Source organism: Meriones unguiculatus, chromosome 4, assembly GCF_030254825.1.
Source record: "Meriones unguiculatus strain TT.TT164.6M chromosome 4, Bangor_MerUng_6.1, whole genome shotgun sequence".
NCBI lineage: Eukaryota > Metazoa > Chordata > Mammalia > Rodentia > Muridae > Meriones > Meriones unguiculatus.
Window position 1 is genome coordinate 8,387,839 of NC_083352.1, and position 16,640 is coordinate 8,404,478.

At 52.0% G+C, this 16,640-nt stretch overlaps 1 protein-coding gene across 1 annotated transcript in view; it reads right to left on the minus strand.

The window, feature by feature from the left end:
- Positions 1–16,640, minus strand: part of Gas6 (growth arrest specific 6) — a 30,262-nt gene that overhangs the window by 5,477 nt on the left and 8,145 nt on the right. Inside the window, exons 3-11 of the mRNA XM_021653031.2 lie at positions 14,350–14,374; positions 12,331–12,393; positions 7,787–7,909; positions 7,009–7,131; positions 5,728–5,850; positions 4,801–4,922; positions 3,683–3,801; positions 3,294–3,483; positions 262–426 (exon numbers count right to left, since the gene is read on the minus strand). Of these exons, the coding sequence (XP_021508706.1) occupies positions 262–426; positions 3,294–3,483; positions 3,683–3,801; positions 4,801–4,922; positions 5,728–5,850; positions 7,009–7,131; positions 7,787–7,909; positions 12,331–12,393; positions 14,350–14,374 (1,053 nt within the window). The remainder of the gene's footprint in view (positions 1–261; positions 427–3,293; positions 3,484–3,682; positions 3,802–4,800; positions 4,923–5,727; positions 5,851–7,008; positions 7,132–7,786; positions 7,910–12,330; positions 12,394–14,349; positions 14,375–16,640) is intronic.

Genomic DNA, 16,640 nt, shown 5'->3' on the forward strand with positions numbered 1-16,640 from the left:
AAATTTTATTACTTTTTGTCAAAAATATGTGTTTGATCTTTACTGCAAAATTGTTATTTTATTTTTTTTAAATCAAGTCAGATGGAAACTTAAATGGGCATCATGAGCAGAGTGGCTGGTTATTGAGTTATAATGATGGGTGGCCAGCATGGGGGTCCTTACCACTGTTAAGGCATGAACTCAGCTAGATGGTAAACCCTCGTAGGCACAGGCAAGCCTAAAGCTTGCTGCGTTCTCCTCTGTGGTCTGAGATGGACTTACGGGCTGGACAAGGTCACTCTCCTTGAAGGGAATGCCTCCCACGGTGAGATTCAGGTGATACAGGCCCCTCTCCAGCTGGAACAGCTCCCCGGCTACCGCAATCTTCATCACGGCATCTTTGTTGACTTTGATCACAAGATTCCGTTCCAGCTCCTCTACGGAGATCTGAAGGGGTCAGGCAGCGAGGTCAAGTGGATGGCCATTTCTGTAAGGCTCCCATAACATATCGCCTGGGCCAAGTGCACCAGACTGCAGGGTGGGCAAGCCATGGCACCTGTATTTAGGAGCCTGACCCATGAGACCATGCCCATGCCACCTGGGCCAAGGGCGCCTGACCTCAGGGCAAACAGTGTCCAAGTTGTCTGGTCTAGGAAGACCACATCACCTGTGTCCAGGAGGAGCCAAACCTTGTAAGAGACCACGCTCAAGTGGGTTCTACCCAAAGCCTTCCTCGCTCAGGTTCACTACTGTGGCTCCCCTGCTCTGTGAACTCACAGGTCAGGGATCTAAATAAAAGTGGAGACGAAATCCATCCAGTGAAGAAGGTGAGCTTCCCCTGACACATTTGGAATTAAAATCAACACAACACACAACTTATTCTAGAAGACATTCCTATAAAGGTCCCATTGGTGCTTATTCTGGTTTAAAAGAGCCCGAGAGCCGTTGTCTGAGATGGTGTGAGCCTGGCTGTGTGGTGTCTGCGCTAAGGCAGCACAGCATATTAACTCCAGTCTAACTTGTCTTGGGTGAGGTGAGGTGGGACCTGCTCGCTCATTCTGTCTTCTAAGTAAGATGTTCTTCACGCCTGAGACCCTGGGCATTGTGGGCTGGCCCGGAGCGCTGCCTTCGGTGGCTTGTGTGGCTGTGTGAGGGACTTCGAGGCTACAAAGTAGAACCTGAATCCAACCAAGTGTTGGGTAGGAGCCAGACTGAAGCCTAACATGAGCACCACGTTTGAACTCATCTCTCTACATGTGACACAAACACAGTGTCAGATAACTGCCCAGGGAGGCTTTACAGAGCCAACAGCTGCACCCCAGGCCCCGTGTCCTACACCACAGAGGACACTGTGCCGTGACCCCAGCTGCTGTAGAGATTTGTCACCAAGCTAAAATTCCTGATTAAACAAGTTCAGGCCTCTTAGTCTAGTATGATCGCACGTATGATTGCTGTGGACGGGAGGGCATCAGCGTGGCCTGGATTTGAGTCCTGTCAGGGCTGTAAGCCCTGGGTGGATCTCATTTGATACAGCAATGGGCCTTCTGCTGTCTAGGCTCCAGAGGACCAGGACCAGAAAATGTAGCTTCTGGCTGCCTCTCACCCAGTGTCATGCAGATGATGAATTTCATCATCTGTACAACAGAGGCACAGCTGACTCTGGGACCCATAAAATAGCTGTCACAGCACAGAATCCCATTCTGGAAGACTTTTATCCTTCAAGTGGGTGGTCTGCTGGTGGCTTGTGCCCAAAGTGACCACAGTGTGCTGCCCACCTGGCCTAGCAGCCCACCTGGCCAGCACAGCCGACTGTGGGTGGTGCCCATCACAGTCCAAGGGGAATGGGATCGTTATTGTGAGACAAGAGCCAATGCTCCCTGCTCCTGCCCACAGCCTTCACTGCCTTCTGGGTTTCTACAAAGGAACCCTGAGCATTTCCTCAGTATAGCCTAGGCCTGAACTCCAGTTCACTTTGCATCTCCCATGGGTGTGTCTACACAACCTCTCTGCTACTCCACAACCTCTTACCTATATACCACACATACACACACACACACACACACACACACACACACACACACACACACGGCAACCTCTTGCCTAAACAACCTCTCTGCTACTCACAAGGTGCTCTGCATCCTAATGTCCTTGAAGCATAGCTTCCTCTGCTCATCCTCAGCTCTGAGGTATCCAATTTTAAACACCTCCGGGCCTCAGTTCAGCCAGTGAGCTGTCTATATCATGGCCCTCCCCAGGCTAAGTGCCGTACTTGGAAGAACACACACATCTTTAACCCTCTAACAACTTAGTGTCTTGGATGGAGTAATGTCGAATGAGCAAGCTCATTCCTCAGAAACTTTGCACACAGGAAAGCCTTGAAGTGTGTGTCGGAACATATGCTAGTCATGGTGTGGCTCCTGTCTTCCAGAACATCAGCATCCTTTTAGCTAAGGTGGAGACGTACTTGATGTCTGCCTGTCCCTGTCAGGGAAGACTGCGTTGTGAATGGCTGGACAGGAAGCACTGGAGGGTCAGAACTTGGCTTCCTGGGCCGCTCTGCCACTGAGCCACGAGTTCAGGGTGTGCTAGTTGCCACCTAGACAGTACTGTGGTACAGTGACTGCTCCCAGCCAGCTGTCCTGCCTGGGTCCTAGTCCAGGCTTGTCCCCATGGCTGTGCAGAGGGCACCCTCTCTCCAGGCTCCTGCCATAACGATTCTGATTCCTCAGTGTCAAGAAGAAGGACAGACAGTTCTTGGTGGCTGGGGAAATGGCAGCCTACAAATGTCTACAAAGGGGAACATGAATGGTTTTTGTTTTTTTTTCATTTTGTCTTCATTGCTAAGGGAAAAATCATGTCTGTTTTTCTTCTACACATTAGTTCCCAAGCCTGTTTTTGTGCTTGAGGTACAGGATGTGGTTCCTGAGTAGGGGGTCACTGTACATCAGCCCAGCTCCAACGGGAGCAGCATCATCAGAGCTGAGGGCAGAACTCCCCTGTGATCAGATGACCAGAGGCGCCTGGTCCCAGCAGCTCAGGTTCATGGGTGTTCTGAGCTGGTTCCCTACCCCCTCAGGTGTCCTACAATGTCTTGGCATCCTCCTGCAGTTACTCTAGAATCTCCGGGCCAGAGCCACATGGCTCTCTCATGAGGCCGTTTCTGAAGCAGCAGCTCTGGGCTAGCCAGAGCAGGTGTCTCACCCACAGGCCACATCCAGAGCAGGTGTCCTACTCATGGGCATATCCAGAGCTGGTGTCCCACCACGGGCACACCCAGTGCCAAATGCTAGAAACAGCCTTGGCCTCCCACTTACCGTCTGCCACACGCCGTGGTTGATGATTGGCCCACTGCTAGTGATGCGCCCAACACCGTTATACCGCAGCTGCAACTCAAGCCGCCCAGCCCTCAGGCCCAGGACAATCCAAGTGCTATCTGACCGGCCCCCAGCAAAGAAGAGGACTCCTTCAGGGTCGAAAGTCCGGAAGTCGAACTCAGCCAGCAGCCTGTAAACAGACCCAAGAAACAAAGTGGGGCACATAGCAGATGGTGTGGGGATGCCCAGTCCCAGGGCTCAGGGGGCTTTGGCCCCTGTGACGCTTTCCAGAACCCAGGGAACTGGTTCTCCCAGACACCTTGGGTGTCCTTGGGCCCCTGGATCAGCCCTCTCCTCTGGGTTCTGCTGTCCTGTGCCTGGCTTCTCACCTGGTGGGCTGAAGCCTCTTGAAGCGCAGTCTGATCACGGGAGTCCCGCTGAACATGCGGCCCAGGTACAAGGACTTCACACTCTTGGCCATGCTGAAGGGCACACATGGTAAGATGTCCTGCCATGAGATAGGAAGGTGTTGGGGGTGTGCCCTGTGGCCACCTTTCAAATAGCTTTGAGGTCCTGGTCACACTGGGGAGGTCCTCTGACCTTGCAGAAACCCAAGACTAGCCCCATCCCTGGAAGCCCCAGAGTCCGTGGGTGCCTCCAGGCAGAGGGCCAGGGTTCTGAATTCTTCCTCAGCACCTTCTTTCTCATCAGTTCCTATTTGCTATTGGAGCTTCAATGGTGAAACGCTTCAGACTCACAGGAGAGCACGGGGAATAACAGGAATTCATTTCTAGTGTGCGATTATAAAACGAACCCAGCAAGAAGGCCTTGAAGACAATGCTTCAAGAAACTTCTCAGCTTTATGCTGTAGGCTTTCCCACTGACCAAAGACAGCATGGAAGTAAAGCGGGCTGGGCTGGCTTCCAGGGGCATGAGGGACACAAGGGTCCGTACCTCTTCAGCCTAGGACAGGAAGATACTGTCTTGTGCAAGGGGAGCTCAACAAAGAGTTCCTAGATGATTTGGACTTTAGGCTCATGATAGAAAAAGGCTTCTCCTGCTTTCTAGGTCTATGGCTTGCAAAATTGTCATGGTACCTTCTCACCTGGTGTCCTTGCCGCTGTTTTTCAGGAAACGCCATCAATAAACAACTTTCCTGCAGTTTACTTGGAGTTTATACAGAGCCCGAGTGCATGGAGTGTGTGTATGTGCGTGTGCGTGTGCGTGTGTGAGTGTGTGTCTACTGCCTATCCTGGAATGAACACATCACACCTTGGGTCTGCACCAGCAGGCCACATGGCTTAGAGTGGGAAGTTGCTATGGAGATTTTGTCAACACAACCAAACAGAGGTTTGGCTAGCTGTGTGGTCCTGGGAGTGAGTAGGCGTTTTCAGTCAACCAAGTCTCTAGAAACTTCCCTCCCTTAACCTATTAACAGCAAAGGGTTAATACAGAGCACAGCACTAGGGCTCCACAAGGCCATCCAGTGGGCACTGCAGTGACCTACCTCACAGGTATCCATGTCTGGGGACAGTTTTAGGCCCCCACGCCCATCACAGTGGCAGGTATAGCTGCCTGGCGAGTTGACACAGGTCTGCTCACAGCGTCCCTGCTGGCACTCGTCCACATCTGTGGACAAAGGGACTCACGGTAAGCATGGGGAAAACTCCAAACTGTGCAACCCCATGTATTCTTCCCAGAGACACCGGAGACATCATTCATTGCTCAGCGTGTCATCTCAGGGGCCCTTCTCTGAGGTCCCTGCTTCCTAAAGAGAAACGAGGAGCTGAGGGGGTTGGAGGACTGAGTGCAGACTGCCAGACCAGAGACGGAGGGGCCGAGAGTGTCCCGGTGGGTCATGGAGAATGGTGCTGAGCCAGGATCCTCCTGTGCTCTTAGCTCTGTGCTCCCTTCCCTGGGGGCTCGGTGCTTCTCCAGGGTCAGTCTCTTGCAGCTCCCCGAAAGGAGTGACTATAGAAGGATGCAGTCTCTGGCCTCAGGACGTGGTGAGCTCCCAAAGTGACAGGAGAGTACAGGCCTTCTGCCATCCCCATCTACTGCAAGTCTACCAAGGACCACAGGCTCCTCACGTTGCCCACTGCAGGCTGGAGAAGGGTAAAGGTGGGTGTGTGCTCACTGGAGTACACACTGGAACACAGCACATGTGTGAGAGCTTGGTATGTGTGCCTACCTGTATGCACACGGTGGGAGCAGGATAAAGGGACGGGACCGAGGGCTCACTTTAGGGGTCCTCTCCAATGAAGGGACACAGACACTCCCAGGACGTCCTGACATTTTCCCAGCCCTCATGTGTGTACCTTCCTGGAATGCTGGGCGGATGATTGCCCACGGGCAATGCAGCCTACACTCAGGCAGTGACCTGCATGTGTCCTAGGCTATGGGTCGAGCGAGGTGGCGGCTGTGGCGTGGGTACCTTGGCAAGCCTTCTTCTGGGAGCTGTATGTGTATCCCTTCTCGCAGAGGCAGGAGTAGGAGCCGGGCAGGTTCTTGCAGCGCGCTTCCCCACAGGCGTCCGAGTCTGCGCACTCATTGACATCTGCAAGCAAAGCCAGCCAGGCCAAGGCTGTACAGGTCGGTCTGCGCCAGCTGCAGTGGCCACTAGGGACAGCGGGCGAGAACGGCCCCGAGGCAGGAGGGGGGAAAACAGGAGGAGGAAGGCATGGCGCCTTCACCGTGGGTGTCGAGTGATGGTGGGCCCCGGGGACCACATGCTGCTCACCCCACACTGGGTACACTGTAGACTTCACTGCTCAGGATCCACAAAGCAAGGCAGGTGTCCTCAACCTGCTACTAAAGTGTGGGGCTATGTCTCTTGGTCAGGGCCAGGGACAAGAGCCACAAGGAGAGGGCCTCTGTTCCTGGAATAAGGAGGACATAGGAGCGGAGGCCTATACATTCCCATATGCATTTCCTATACATTTCACACAGGCACCATGTGTTCCCATAGAAGCACATCTTCTAAGAATATTCTTTGGGATCATCAGAAATGAACTCTATGGTAGATAGAGATTTTAAAAATCTTTTTCCCCCAAACTGGGTGAGAGAAATAGTCATTTGTCTGATGAGATTTGTGTCCCCACACCCTGCATCCATCTGGACCATCCACAGAGGTCGCTGTGGCTAGTCCTGGCGAGTCTCAGTTCCTCAGGGACGTTATGAGTACATCTGTGTTGGGGTAGAGGGCAGGTGTCACCCCTGTGTGACTAAGTGCCACTCTCCTATAGCCTGTCAGCACAGGGATAAAACATGCACTCTGGAGATGATTTTTCTGGGTGCCCTCAGCCTTCTGGCTCTGGACTGAATGGAAATGGGACCACACGGCGGGGGTGTGTGTGGGGGGGAGTAATCTGCTTCTGTGTTCTTAGGGACAGGGTAGAGGGAATCTGTGCTGGGGGTGGGGGTTGGAAGGGACGGCAGGTGCATAGGGGTACTTGGGCCTGCCATCTTACTGAGCTCCCTATAGTCACTTGCAGAGGCCTAGACCTTGTGGCTACACAGGCTGTCTGCAGGCTCCATGGGCTGGAAGGTGATCTGGCAGCACTAGTGTGGATGGGCATTTCCCCAGTCCCCTCCCTTGCTCTTAGACTCGGGGAATCATGGCTGTGATGCTGGACTAGACCATCTCCTAAGGATGCTCATCCCCTCCCCAGGAAAGTGAGAAAAGGGAAGTCTAAGTGTACAGCCAGGGCCTTACCTAGGCAGGTCTTGCCATCTGGGGCAATCGAGAAACCGCTATGGCAGGCACATTGGAAGCTTCCGGGCTTGTTGTGGCAGACTTGGCCGCATTCCCCATTCTTCTGGCTACACTCATTGACATCTGGAGACAAAGACAGAGTGAGGGGTTCCTACTTGGACCCTTCCCTGCTGGCCTCATGGCGGATAAGGTAGACCATGTGAGCGGCAGAGAGAAATGAGCTGCAGCTGCTAGGAAAGCCATAGACTCAGTTCTAAGGGTGAAGGACAAAATGGACCCACCAATGAGTGCCCAGCAGCCATGAGAGCTACACACAGCCTAGTCTGGTGCCCTGAACAGATCTGTCCAGGTGACCTGTGGACGCAGCAGGGCTGTGGAGGTTCTGGGCTTGGGAGGTCCTGCTATCTTGTTTGCAGCTCTACCCAACACCTCACACCTGCACCTAAGTCAAGGTGTGGTCTATCAGCTGGGATACTGAGATCCTTGTGGCATTGCCTTCACTTCAATCCTGGTCCCCAAACAACTCACTGGAACCCCAACTCCCTAGGAGCATGCAGTTCCACGTGAACCCCAGGGCTGCTGCCTTCAGGAGCTTTCCTTGCAGAGCGGCACCACAAAGGGTTCCCAAGAGGGGTGCTGAGGTTGGCCACCAGGGCCCTGTGCTGGGACAGACTATAGGTATGGCTGAGTTCCCAGTTGTGGGGAGGGGGTGAGGAGCAGGTAGGTCAGAGTGTGACAGAGTGTGGGACAGAGTGAGCCTGAGGCTATGGACTCTCACCTTTGTCGCAGAGACGGCCTCCCCAGCCAGCTTTGCACAGGCAGAAGAAGTTGCCCATGAGGTCTTGGCAGAGTTGAGTACCCTTCTTGTCACATGGGTTTGGGGTGCACTGGTCAGGTAGGTCTGAGTTGGAGATACAGAAAGAAAACCACTCAGGGTTTATCTGAAAGCCATACCACCTCCTATAGTTGGGGGTGGGCTGAGCCTTTGGTAGGGCCCAAGGGGAGCTCCCAGGGGCTCCGAAGCAGGCCAAGCTGTGATGGAAGGCCCCTGCCTTGGGACAGGAACAAATGTAAGATGGTTTTAGGGCACTGGGACCAGTTTCTGCAACACCACTAAGTTCTACTGGGAGGGGGTGACTGACACTGGGCCAAGTGGAGCTGCTGGCTCATGACTCCCAGAAATGGGTCTCCTAGATCCTCTAGGGCACAACATTGTTGGAATCCACTACCTAGGCAGGCAGGCTCTTTCAGACCCCAGCACCACTGCCAAACACACAGAATCTCAGCACCGAGGTATCAAGTCAGGTGTGCGGTGGCCAATGGAACAGGGCACAGGGGTGGCCAAGCCACACAGGTTCAGCCTTTAGCTTCTAGCCTGCAGTTAAAAGATCTTTCGTGTCACTGCCCCCCACAGAGTACCTCAGGAACAGAGCTGAGCCCTCCAGACACAGCCGGGACCATGCCGGGAAAGCTCGCGTGCGCTTCAATCCCAAGGTTGGGAAGTCACAGAAAGCCATTATTATATCCCGTTCTCAAAGAATCCTTTCAGAGGTTGAGCAGATGTGGGCCCAACTGAGGGCACAGGAGCCCCGGGCCCTTGGCTCTGCTCCATCTGAAGGACCTACAGTCTGCTGGCCTGGGGCGGGGGGGGGGGGTAGGGGCGGCTCCTATCCAACAGCTGTAGTTCTACAGCCGGGCTCTCAGCCCCCTAACGCTGTGGCCCTTTTACAGCTCAGGCTGTGCTGACTCCCAACCGCACAATTATTTCCGTTGCTGCTTCATAACTGCACTTTTGCTTCTGGAATGAATTATAACGTAAATACCTAGGTTTTCTGTGGTCTCAGGCGACTCCCGTGAAAGGGTGGTTTTACCTCAAAGGGTCACAACACATGAGCTGAGAACTGCTGTGCTAGAGTGTCTAGGGACACGTGGGGTGTCAGCTCCTGTGACTTTTTCAGGTGCCAGTTCCCAGCTCTGATCAGTCCCCGCTCCTCTCAGACAGTGTCCCCAACTGGCCTCCTTCTTGGACTGGCATTCCATTGCCCAGAGGTATTCTGCCACCTGTTAAACATCTTGATGTGCCCTCCTTCCTTTTCCAGGAAGCATGTCTGTCCCATCCACCGCCTCTAGATTCTGTTAGAAGATACGAAATGGGCCAACTGCAGACAGCACACGCAGAGCTATGGATGAGGGTAACGAACTCCACTTTCCTCCTGTCCTCATCGGTGTCGTCTGGCCGCCCAGGTCTGCACTGGAGGGCAGGGGTCAGCTGTGGGCCAGCAACCCTAGAGCATAGCCATGCTGGTGCTCTTCGGCATCAGCCCACGATTCACACCGGCAAATGACACTCCACTCCACCTGGCATCAACAGGAGGTCTGGGGCAGGGTGGGCCCTCTGCAGTACTTGAGGAGCTAAGGACCAGCAGGAATCCCTGAGGAAGCCGCTGACAGGTTTTTAAATTTTACTTTGCTTTCAGTTGGTGACTAGCCATTTCGAATATGGTGACAATTCACATCTCTGACTTTGATTCTCCGTGTCAGCTCTTGAGTATCCCTGTCCTACTTGCTGCCAATGTAAGAACTGAAGCCAGCATTTGCTCCTTCTTGATTTACAGGGAGTGGTTTCAGGCCGAGCCAGAAGGGCGTTAGGAGCCAATGTCTCCTGGAGGTCATCCTGGCAGGACTGCCAAAAGTCTTCCAGGTCACCCACATCAGTGTTTGCTCCATTCCTGAGGCCCTTCCCACAGGTGGTTCTCATGCTTCCCACACCCAAACTCTTGCTGCCTGGCAGGAAGAGGGGGAGCACCGGCATGAGACAAAGCAGGAGCCAAGTTCTGAATTTCCCAGATGCATTCTTTTGTTCATCCAGGGTTTTCAGGTCAGCCTCATCGCTGGCAGCCTCCACTTGTACCGGGCCAGGCTAGGCTGGGTGCCGGCCTGGGAAGCTCTGCAATCTGTACCCCCCCCCGCCCCCGTGGCCTTTCCACGTTTACATCCAAAGTCTGCTGGGTTTGCACAAATTGCACACATGCCTGTGTGTCTTCAAGTACTTCTGAGATTGTGGCAGAGTGCTTTCAGCAGATCATTATAAAACGTCATTTTCCCTTAAGCATGTAGGGGCTTGGTAAAGCCAGAGAGGCCTGTGAGGGGTCAGGACTGGAGGTCCTCATGGTTTTACAATGGCTATGGACTGGTGGGAGCCCACCTGAAGCCAGGATATGGTGTTCTGTTCACTTCTGTGTCTGCTTGGAGAGTTAAATTTATTTCTAAAGTTTACACTGGCAAATCTGGCAGGAGGGCTGATTAACTCAGCCAAGAATGCCACAGCCACCCATTGCAAAATCTGTCCTCAGGTCAAGGGATGACACAGTGCCAATTTTCAATGGGGCAATATTATTTTTAAGAGAGTCCCCAACACAGAGACAGCACCACAACTCTTGTCCCTCTGTCCGGGAGGAATACCATCCATTACATGTCATTTCTTTTCCTGCTGGAAACTTACCAAGTCCAATGTTTGACCCTTGGCAGGTGCCCAGACAACTTTTCCACAGTGAGAGTGACACATTCCAGAAAGGTGAGGGCATGGACAGTGTTTTGCAGACCGGAGGGGCCTGCTTAGCCATTCCCCCTGCAGGTTGCTATTCTTAGTTAACAGTTTGTCCTGGTTCCTTTGTGTGGCTGTGGAGTGTGAACTGGCTCTCCAGGGGGGGAAGTCAGGACCTGGGTAGCAGGCCTGTCCCGTCCAGGCCCAGAAAGGAGCCCAGACCCCTGGGAAATCCTGAAGCCTTGCTCTTCCACCACTGCCTGAGGTGGTCTGTGGGGAGCAACCTTCTTGGCAACATGTCTGTCTGAGGATCCCACTGGACATGCCAGGCAACCAGGAATGATTTATGAGAAAGGCAAGGAATGGAAGCCAACGTTCTTCCTGGCACCACGAGGGCAGAGTCCATGCTTAGACTACGGCTTCTCCCTGTCTCTCTATTCACTGTCGGCATGGTGACCAGCCCGAGGGAGGGAGGTGTTGGGCTCCCAAGGGCCTGCTAGGGCCAACGCCTGTCTAGGGCTAGGTCTAGGCTCTCTAGAAAATGCCCGAATGGAGCCTGCAAGACTTGCTTTAATTTGTTAACAAAAACAGGTACCCAAAGAACTCAAGCTATGACATGCCATGGACATCAAGGTAAGGAGCCAGGCACAAAGGCCAGCAGGTGGGGCTCAGCCTGTGACCCTATCTTCCCATGGCTTAGCAGAAGGATATGTGGGTCATCAGGCCTCTTTTGTATGGCCACCATGAGGGGACAGACACTGCCAGCTCAGGTGAGTGCTCATAGGACCTGTGAGAGCAGAGCCAGGCAGAAGGTAGCCTTGTATGAGCGACTTCGGCAAAGCCTCTAATCTGAGTAGGCAAGGCATCTGGCAAATGAATTTAATGTATTTGGCACCAGCAGACACAGGAGGTTTGTTCTCTTATCAGCTCAGAGACAGGCTCATTCTCCTCTTCCGTCCACCTGCCACCACAGGAGCAGAATAAAGTCCCGCCCAGAGGTGCCATTGCAGTTCAAAACACCTCCAGAGGCTCTGAAGCCACAATCCTAGCAACCAACCAACGCAGCAGAATAACGCCACACTGGGGCAAAAGTTAATGTCTGGGACCAATAATTTCACATGCACCAACACATTAGAAAGTCTAAGGAAAGAAATTACCATCCTTGACATACCAAGTATCAAGAGAAGTGCAAAACTAGCCTCAAAATAAAACAACAAAGGCTTTTCCAACTGGAAACACCCGAGTCACAGTCTTTCCGAGTGAAAACTGAATGCCAGTTTGCCTCTGACCCTTTCTTAGGACCCAGAACTGTGGGCGGATGCATAAGACATCATTCTAGCTTTGTCACAACAGAAACAAAATAACCCCAGAGCTGGTCAATCTACTTGGGCTTAGTGGAGCCAAGGCTCCTGACCTCTGATGGGAGATGTGAGTGTGCTTGCTGGGGAAGGGACTCCAAACGGGGCTGACTGAGGACGGGGTGACACAGAGTTCAAAAGCCATTTCTGTACTTCCAGGTGCAACCAGGGGGCTAAAGATGGCCTTGCCTGCCTGGTATGAGGAAGGGGTACACTTCGCACCCTATGAAGTATTTAAACCCCTCTAACAAGTACATTTATGGTTCGTTAAAAACAAGATGTACTTTCTCAAAAAGAAAGCTAAGCGGGCAAGAAGCAGACCTGGACCAGCCTGACAGCTTCTCGTTCGACAGCTTTATCCCAACCATAGTGGAGCCACGGCTGCCCAGTATGTGCGGGTAGACAGGAGGGGGCACTTACTCTGAACGCACGTGGCAAAATCCGGGTTTTTGTCTTCAGGCCTGCCATATTTCCTCATGCACTCTGAAAGATAGAAGCAGACAACACAGTCACTCCTCCTCCCTGGGTGTGGAGCAGGTGTCCAAACCAGAGCCCCCTGAACACTGTGGATCTTCCATGACAGGGACAGCAGGAAAGTACACCCAGTTAACGGAACCCTAACTCCAGAACCTGTGAGTGCTGGAGCCGCCCATCCCACAGAGTGCCAAGGGCTGCCGTGCAATGTGACTATGGCCGAAGCTGGACTCGGAGATCAGAGCGGTCCAGACAGGAAGCATTGTTCTTAGTCTGCAAGCAGAAGTACCCTAAGGTATCTACTCAAGCCTGCAGGGCACTAGACCTGGCAGACAAGTGGTCCCCAAGGGGAACCCAGAACATGGCTTTGGAACACATCCAGTGCCCGGCACTGTGAATGCTGGCGTTCAGCCACTCTGTCCAGTCCTTCAGTAGATCATACTTGATTGTGGGGAAGACAGTGAGGATGTGTGTGTGGGCAGACTGTGCCCCTCTGCTTTGGCACTAGAGATGGCCCAAGGCTTTGTGGGCTAGTGCAGGGATCAGAGGAAGTCCCGAGTGATGGAAGTCCTGAGTGCGTGTGCACTATGACATGGGCACAGCTTGCCAAGGCCAACTGACCCATGGGAAATTGGTAAAGCCGTTATCCATATGGACCCAGATCCAGAGGAATGGCAGAGCTTGCCTTGGGATTCTGAAAATGAGTGTTTATGAATGACTGATCCGTGTGGGCAGAGACTGGCAGCTGTGGCTTCTTCCTCCCCTATCTCCACAACCTGATATTGCCCACCCACAGAGACCTCGGCCTGAGACTAGCTAACCCCTCCCCTGTGTCAAACCTAATAAATACACTGAGGTTCTGGGTAGTAGTCTTTGCCTTGCAGAACTCCGTGGGTCCCAGCCGGACCGTATGTCCGTCTGTCTATTCTGCTACTTCAACCTGGAGAGCCACAGCAGGCTAGTCACCCATCCCCTGTGCTGTGGCCAGATACAGATTACAAGCAGGGGGTCCTAGAACAGAAGGCCAGCATCTGACCCAAAGAAGTGTTAACAAGTCCAAAGACCAAGAATATGCCCTTCTTACAAGCAGTATACATCCAAAGTACAAACAGCACTCACAGGGAAATTTAGGGCTTCTTACAGGAGCAAAGTGGCTGTCCTCTAGACTAGAATACTAATTTTTTTTTTGTTTTCCTTGTAAGGGTGTATGGGAGCAGGGTGGTGGTGGTGGTGGCGGTGGTGGTGGTGGTGGTGGTGGCGGTGGTGGCGGCGGTGGCAGTGCAAGCCTTTAATCCCAGCACCCAGAGGCAGACGCAGGTGGGTGTCTGAGTTTGAGGCCAGCCTGGTCTACAGAGTGAGTTCCAGGACAGCCAGGGCTACACAGAGAAAATACATAGGGAGACAGGCAAGTAAGCAAACAAACAAACACAAAAGAGCTTATTGATATTTTCCATGCCACTATGTGCTCTCTCCAATGGCTGAGGGTATGTGTGTATTCCTGTCCATCAAACTATATAAAAACCTTCTACAAGGTTCTAAGTTTTAACTGAGAGTAGAGCAAATATCAATAAAAATACCACATACAAGCAAAATAAAAATTTATTGGGGAGGGTGGGTAGTGGTGGTGAGATCCTCAATATTCTCAGAAGTACAGAGTCCTGAGACCAGGAAGCTTGAGGACACTCAGTTAACCCTACTTCCAGACGTGGGCAGGGCCTGGAACCAACCAAAGATATCTGTAGGCAGCAGTATTAGTTTGAGACTCAGGCAACTTGGAATACAATGACAGTATAAAAAAACTAAACAAACCAAAACAAAACACACTCATTTTGACCCGAGTGCTCTTGAGAGCTCTAGCCTCACAGCTTCCTGCCCCCAGAAGTAACATGGTAACGGGATTTTCCCAACACAAAACAGACACTATGCCTGTATGAGAATGAAACTATGGTATCAACTTTAACTTACCTAGGTATCTTGGGTAGAAATAGTCCTGTGGAAAGAAAAGAAAGGCAACGTTTAACTGGCACAGCATGGGACCTTTTAGAAAGGACTCAGTGGACTGGGGGAGGGGCATGAGGGGAAGAGTAAGGGAGGGTGGGACAGGAAGGAGATGAGGAAGGGGGCTACAGCCGGGATACAGAATGAATAAATTATAATTTTTTAAGAAAGGAGTCTGTGTAATCAAGCCTGGAGACAGGAACACTGAAGCAAGAATCTTGCAAAGGTAGGGCTGCTTGGCAGCTCCATTCAGAGGGTGACTTTGAGAGAAGCAGGGACAGGAGGCCCCTGCTGACTCAGCTACTGCAGGGTGACTGCAGAGCATGACTGTGCAGTCACCGTTGACAGCTCAGCAGAGGGTGCCTCCTCCCACGTTTCCTGGTAAGAACTCAGCTTTAGCTCAAGGACATGGAGTTGTTTCGGTCAGGGTTTCTATTGCAGTGAGGAAACACCAGGGCCAAAAGCAAGTTGGAGAGGAAAGGGTTTATTTATGTACGTATGCATGTATTAGTGATACAGCATTCTGCCTGTATGTGTGCCTGTGCACCAGAAGAGGGCACCAGATCTTGCTTTAGATGGTTGTGAGCCACCATGTGGTTGCTGGGAATTGAACTCAGGACCTTCAGAAGAACAGCGAATGTTCTTAACCTCTGAGCCATCTCACCAGCCCAGAGGGAAGGGGCTTTTTTGGTTTACACTTTCACGTCACTGTTCGCCACTGAAGTCAGAATAGGAACTCCAAAGCAGGGCAGGAACCCGGAGGGGCGCTGCTTACAGGCTTGTTACCTGTGGCTTGCTCAGCTGCTCTCTTATAACACCTAAGCCCAGGGATGGAACCACCCACAATGGCTGGGCCCTTTCTCACCAATCAGGCAATTAAAAAAATGCCATGCAGCCTGATCTTATGCATGCATCTTTTTTTTAATTGCAGCTCCTTTCCCTCAGATAACTTTAGCTCAAAATGGCAAAGTTATTCAGTACAACTGACCTCTTATCAACCTGACACACAGAAACATCAACATTAAGTCACAACATTTTCTTTCTCATTCATTTAAAGACATTAAAAGTTTAGTCCCTTAAAAATATCCAGACTCTTAAAAAAAAAAAGTTTGAAATATGTCAACTGTGGGCTCCTCTGAGGGTCTTAGGTCACTTCTCCAGCTCTGACCTCTGCAGCACACATAGTTTGTCTTCCAGGCTCAGGCTGGCTCCACTCCGCTGCTGTTGATGTTCTTGGTGATAATCCCATGGTACTGGCATCTCTAAAATGCTGGCATTTTTCCTCTGCAACTGGGCTGCATTTTCACCAACAGCCTCTCCTGGGGTCACTTCAGGAACACTAACTCTGCTACACATTTTCAAGCCTCAGCTGCTCCCCATGACCTCTTCACACCGTCAAAACCAGCACCACCTGGGTGGCTCCTACACCACCAAGTTCAGCTGCCAGTGCAAGGTACAACGCTGGCCATGTCTGAAACACAGCTTCTGTGTGATGACTCTCAGGAAACACTTCCATGATTTCACCTCAGTGATGCTGGTTTCTTCTCAATCACCGCTAATTTCTCAGCTCCAGCTGACCAGCATGGAGTACCCCAGTATCTTGTTAATCACAGCTGATTCTTCAGTCCCAGCTAACCAGAACCACACACAGACTCTTAGTTGAAAATAACAAACGGCCCCAATAGAGCCCTTCAACTCCCCTCTGTAACCTCACAAGCCAGGCCTCTGTAGTCTGCATTGTACTCAACGTTCTTATCTTCCAAGCTCCTACAGAACAGTTTACTGGGATCTCAACACCCAGAGTATTTTCTAGTCCAAAATTCCAAAGTTCTTCCACAGTCCTCCCCAGAGCACACAGTAGGTCTGTCACAGCAACACCCCACTATCCTGGTACCAACTTCTGTCTTAGTCAGGATTTCTACTGCTGCAATGAAATGCCATGACTAAAAGCAAGTTGGGAAAGAAAAGGTTTATTTGGCTTGCACATCCAGATCATAGTCCATCACTGAGGGAAGTCAGGACAGGAACTCAAACAGGGCAGGAACCTGGAGGCAGGAGCAGAGGCCATAGAGGGTGCTGCTTACTGGCTTGTTCCTCGTGGCTTGCTTTGCCTGCTTTCTTATAGAACCTAGGACCACCAGCCCAGCCCAGGACCACCTACACTGGGCTGGGCCCTCCCACATCAGACACTAATGAAGAAAATGGCCTACAGGCATGCCTTTGGCCTGATCTAATGAGGGCATTTTCTCAACTGAGGG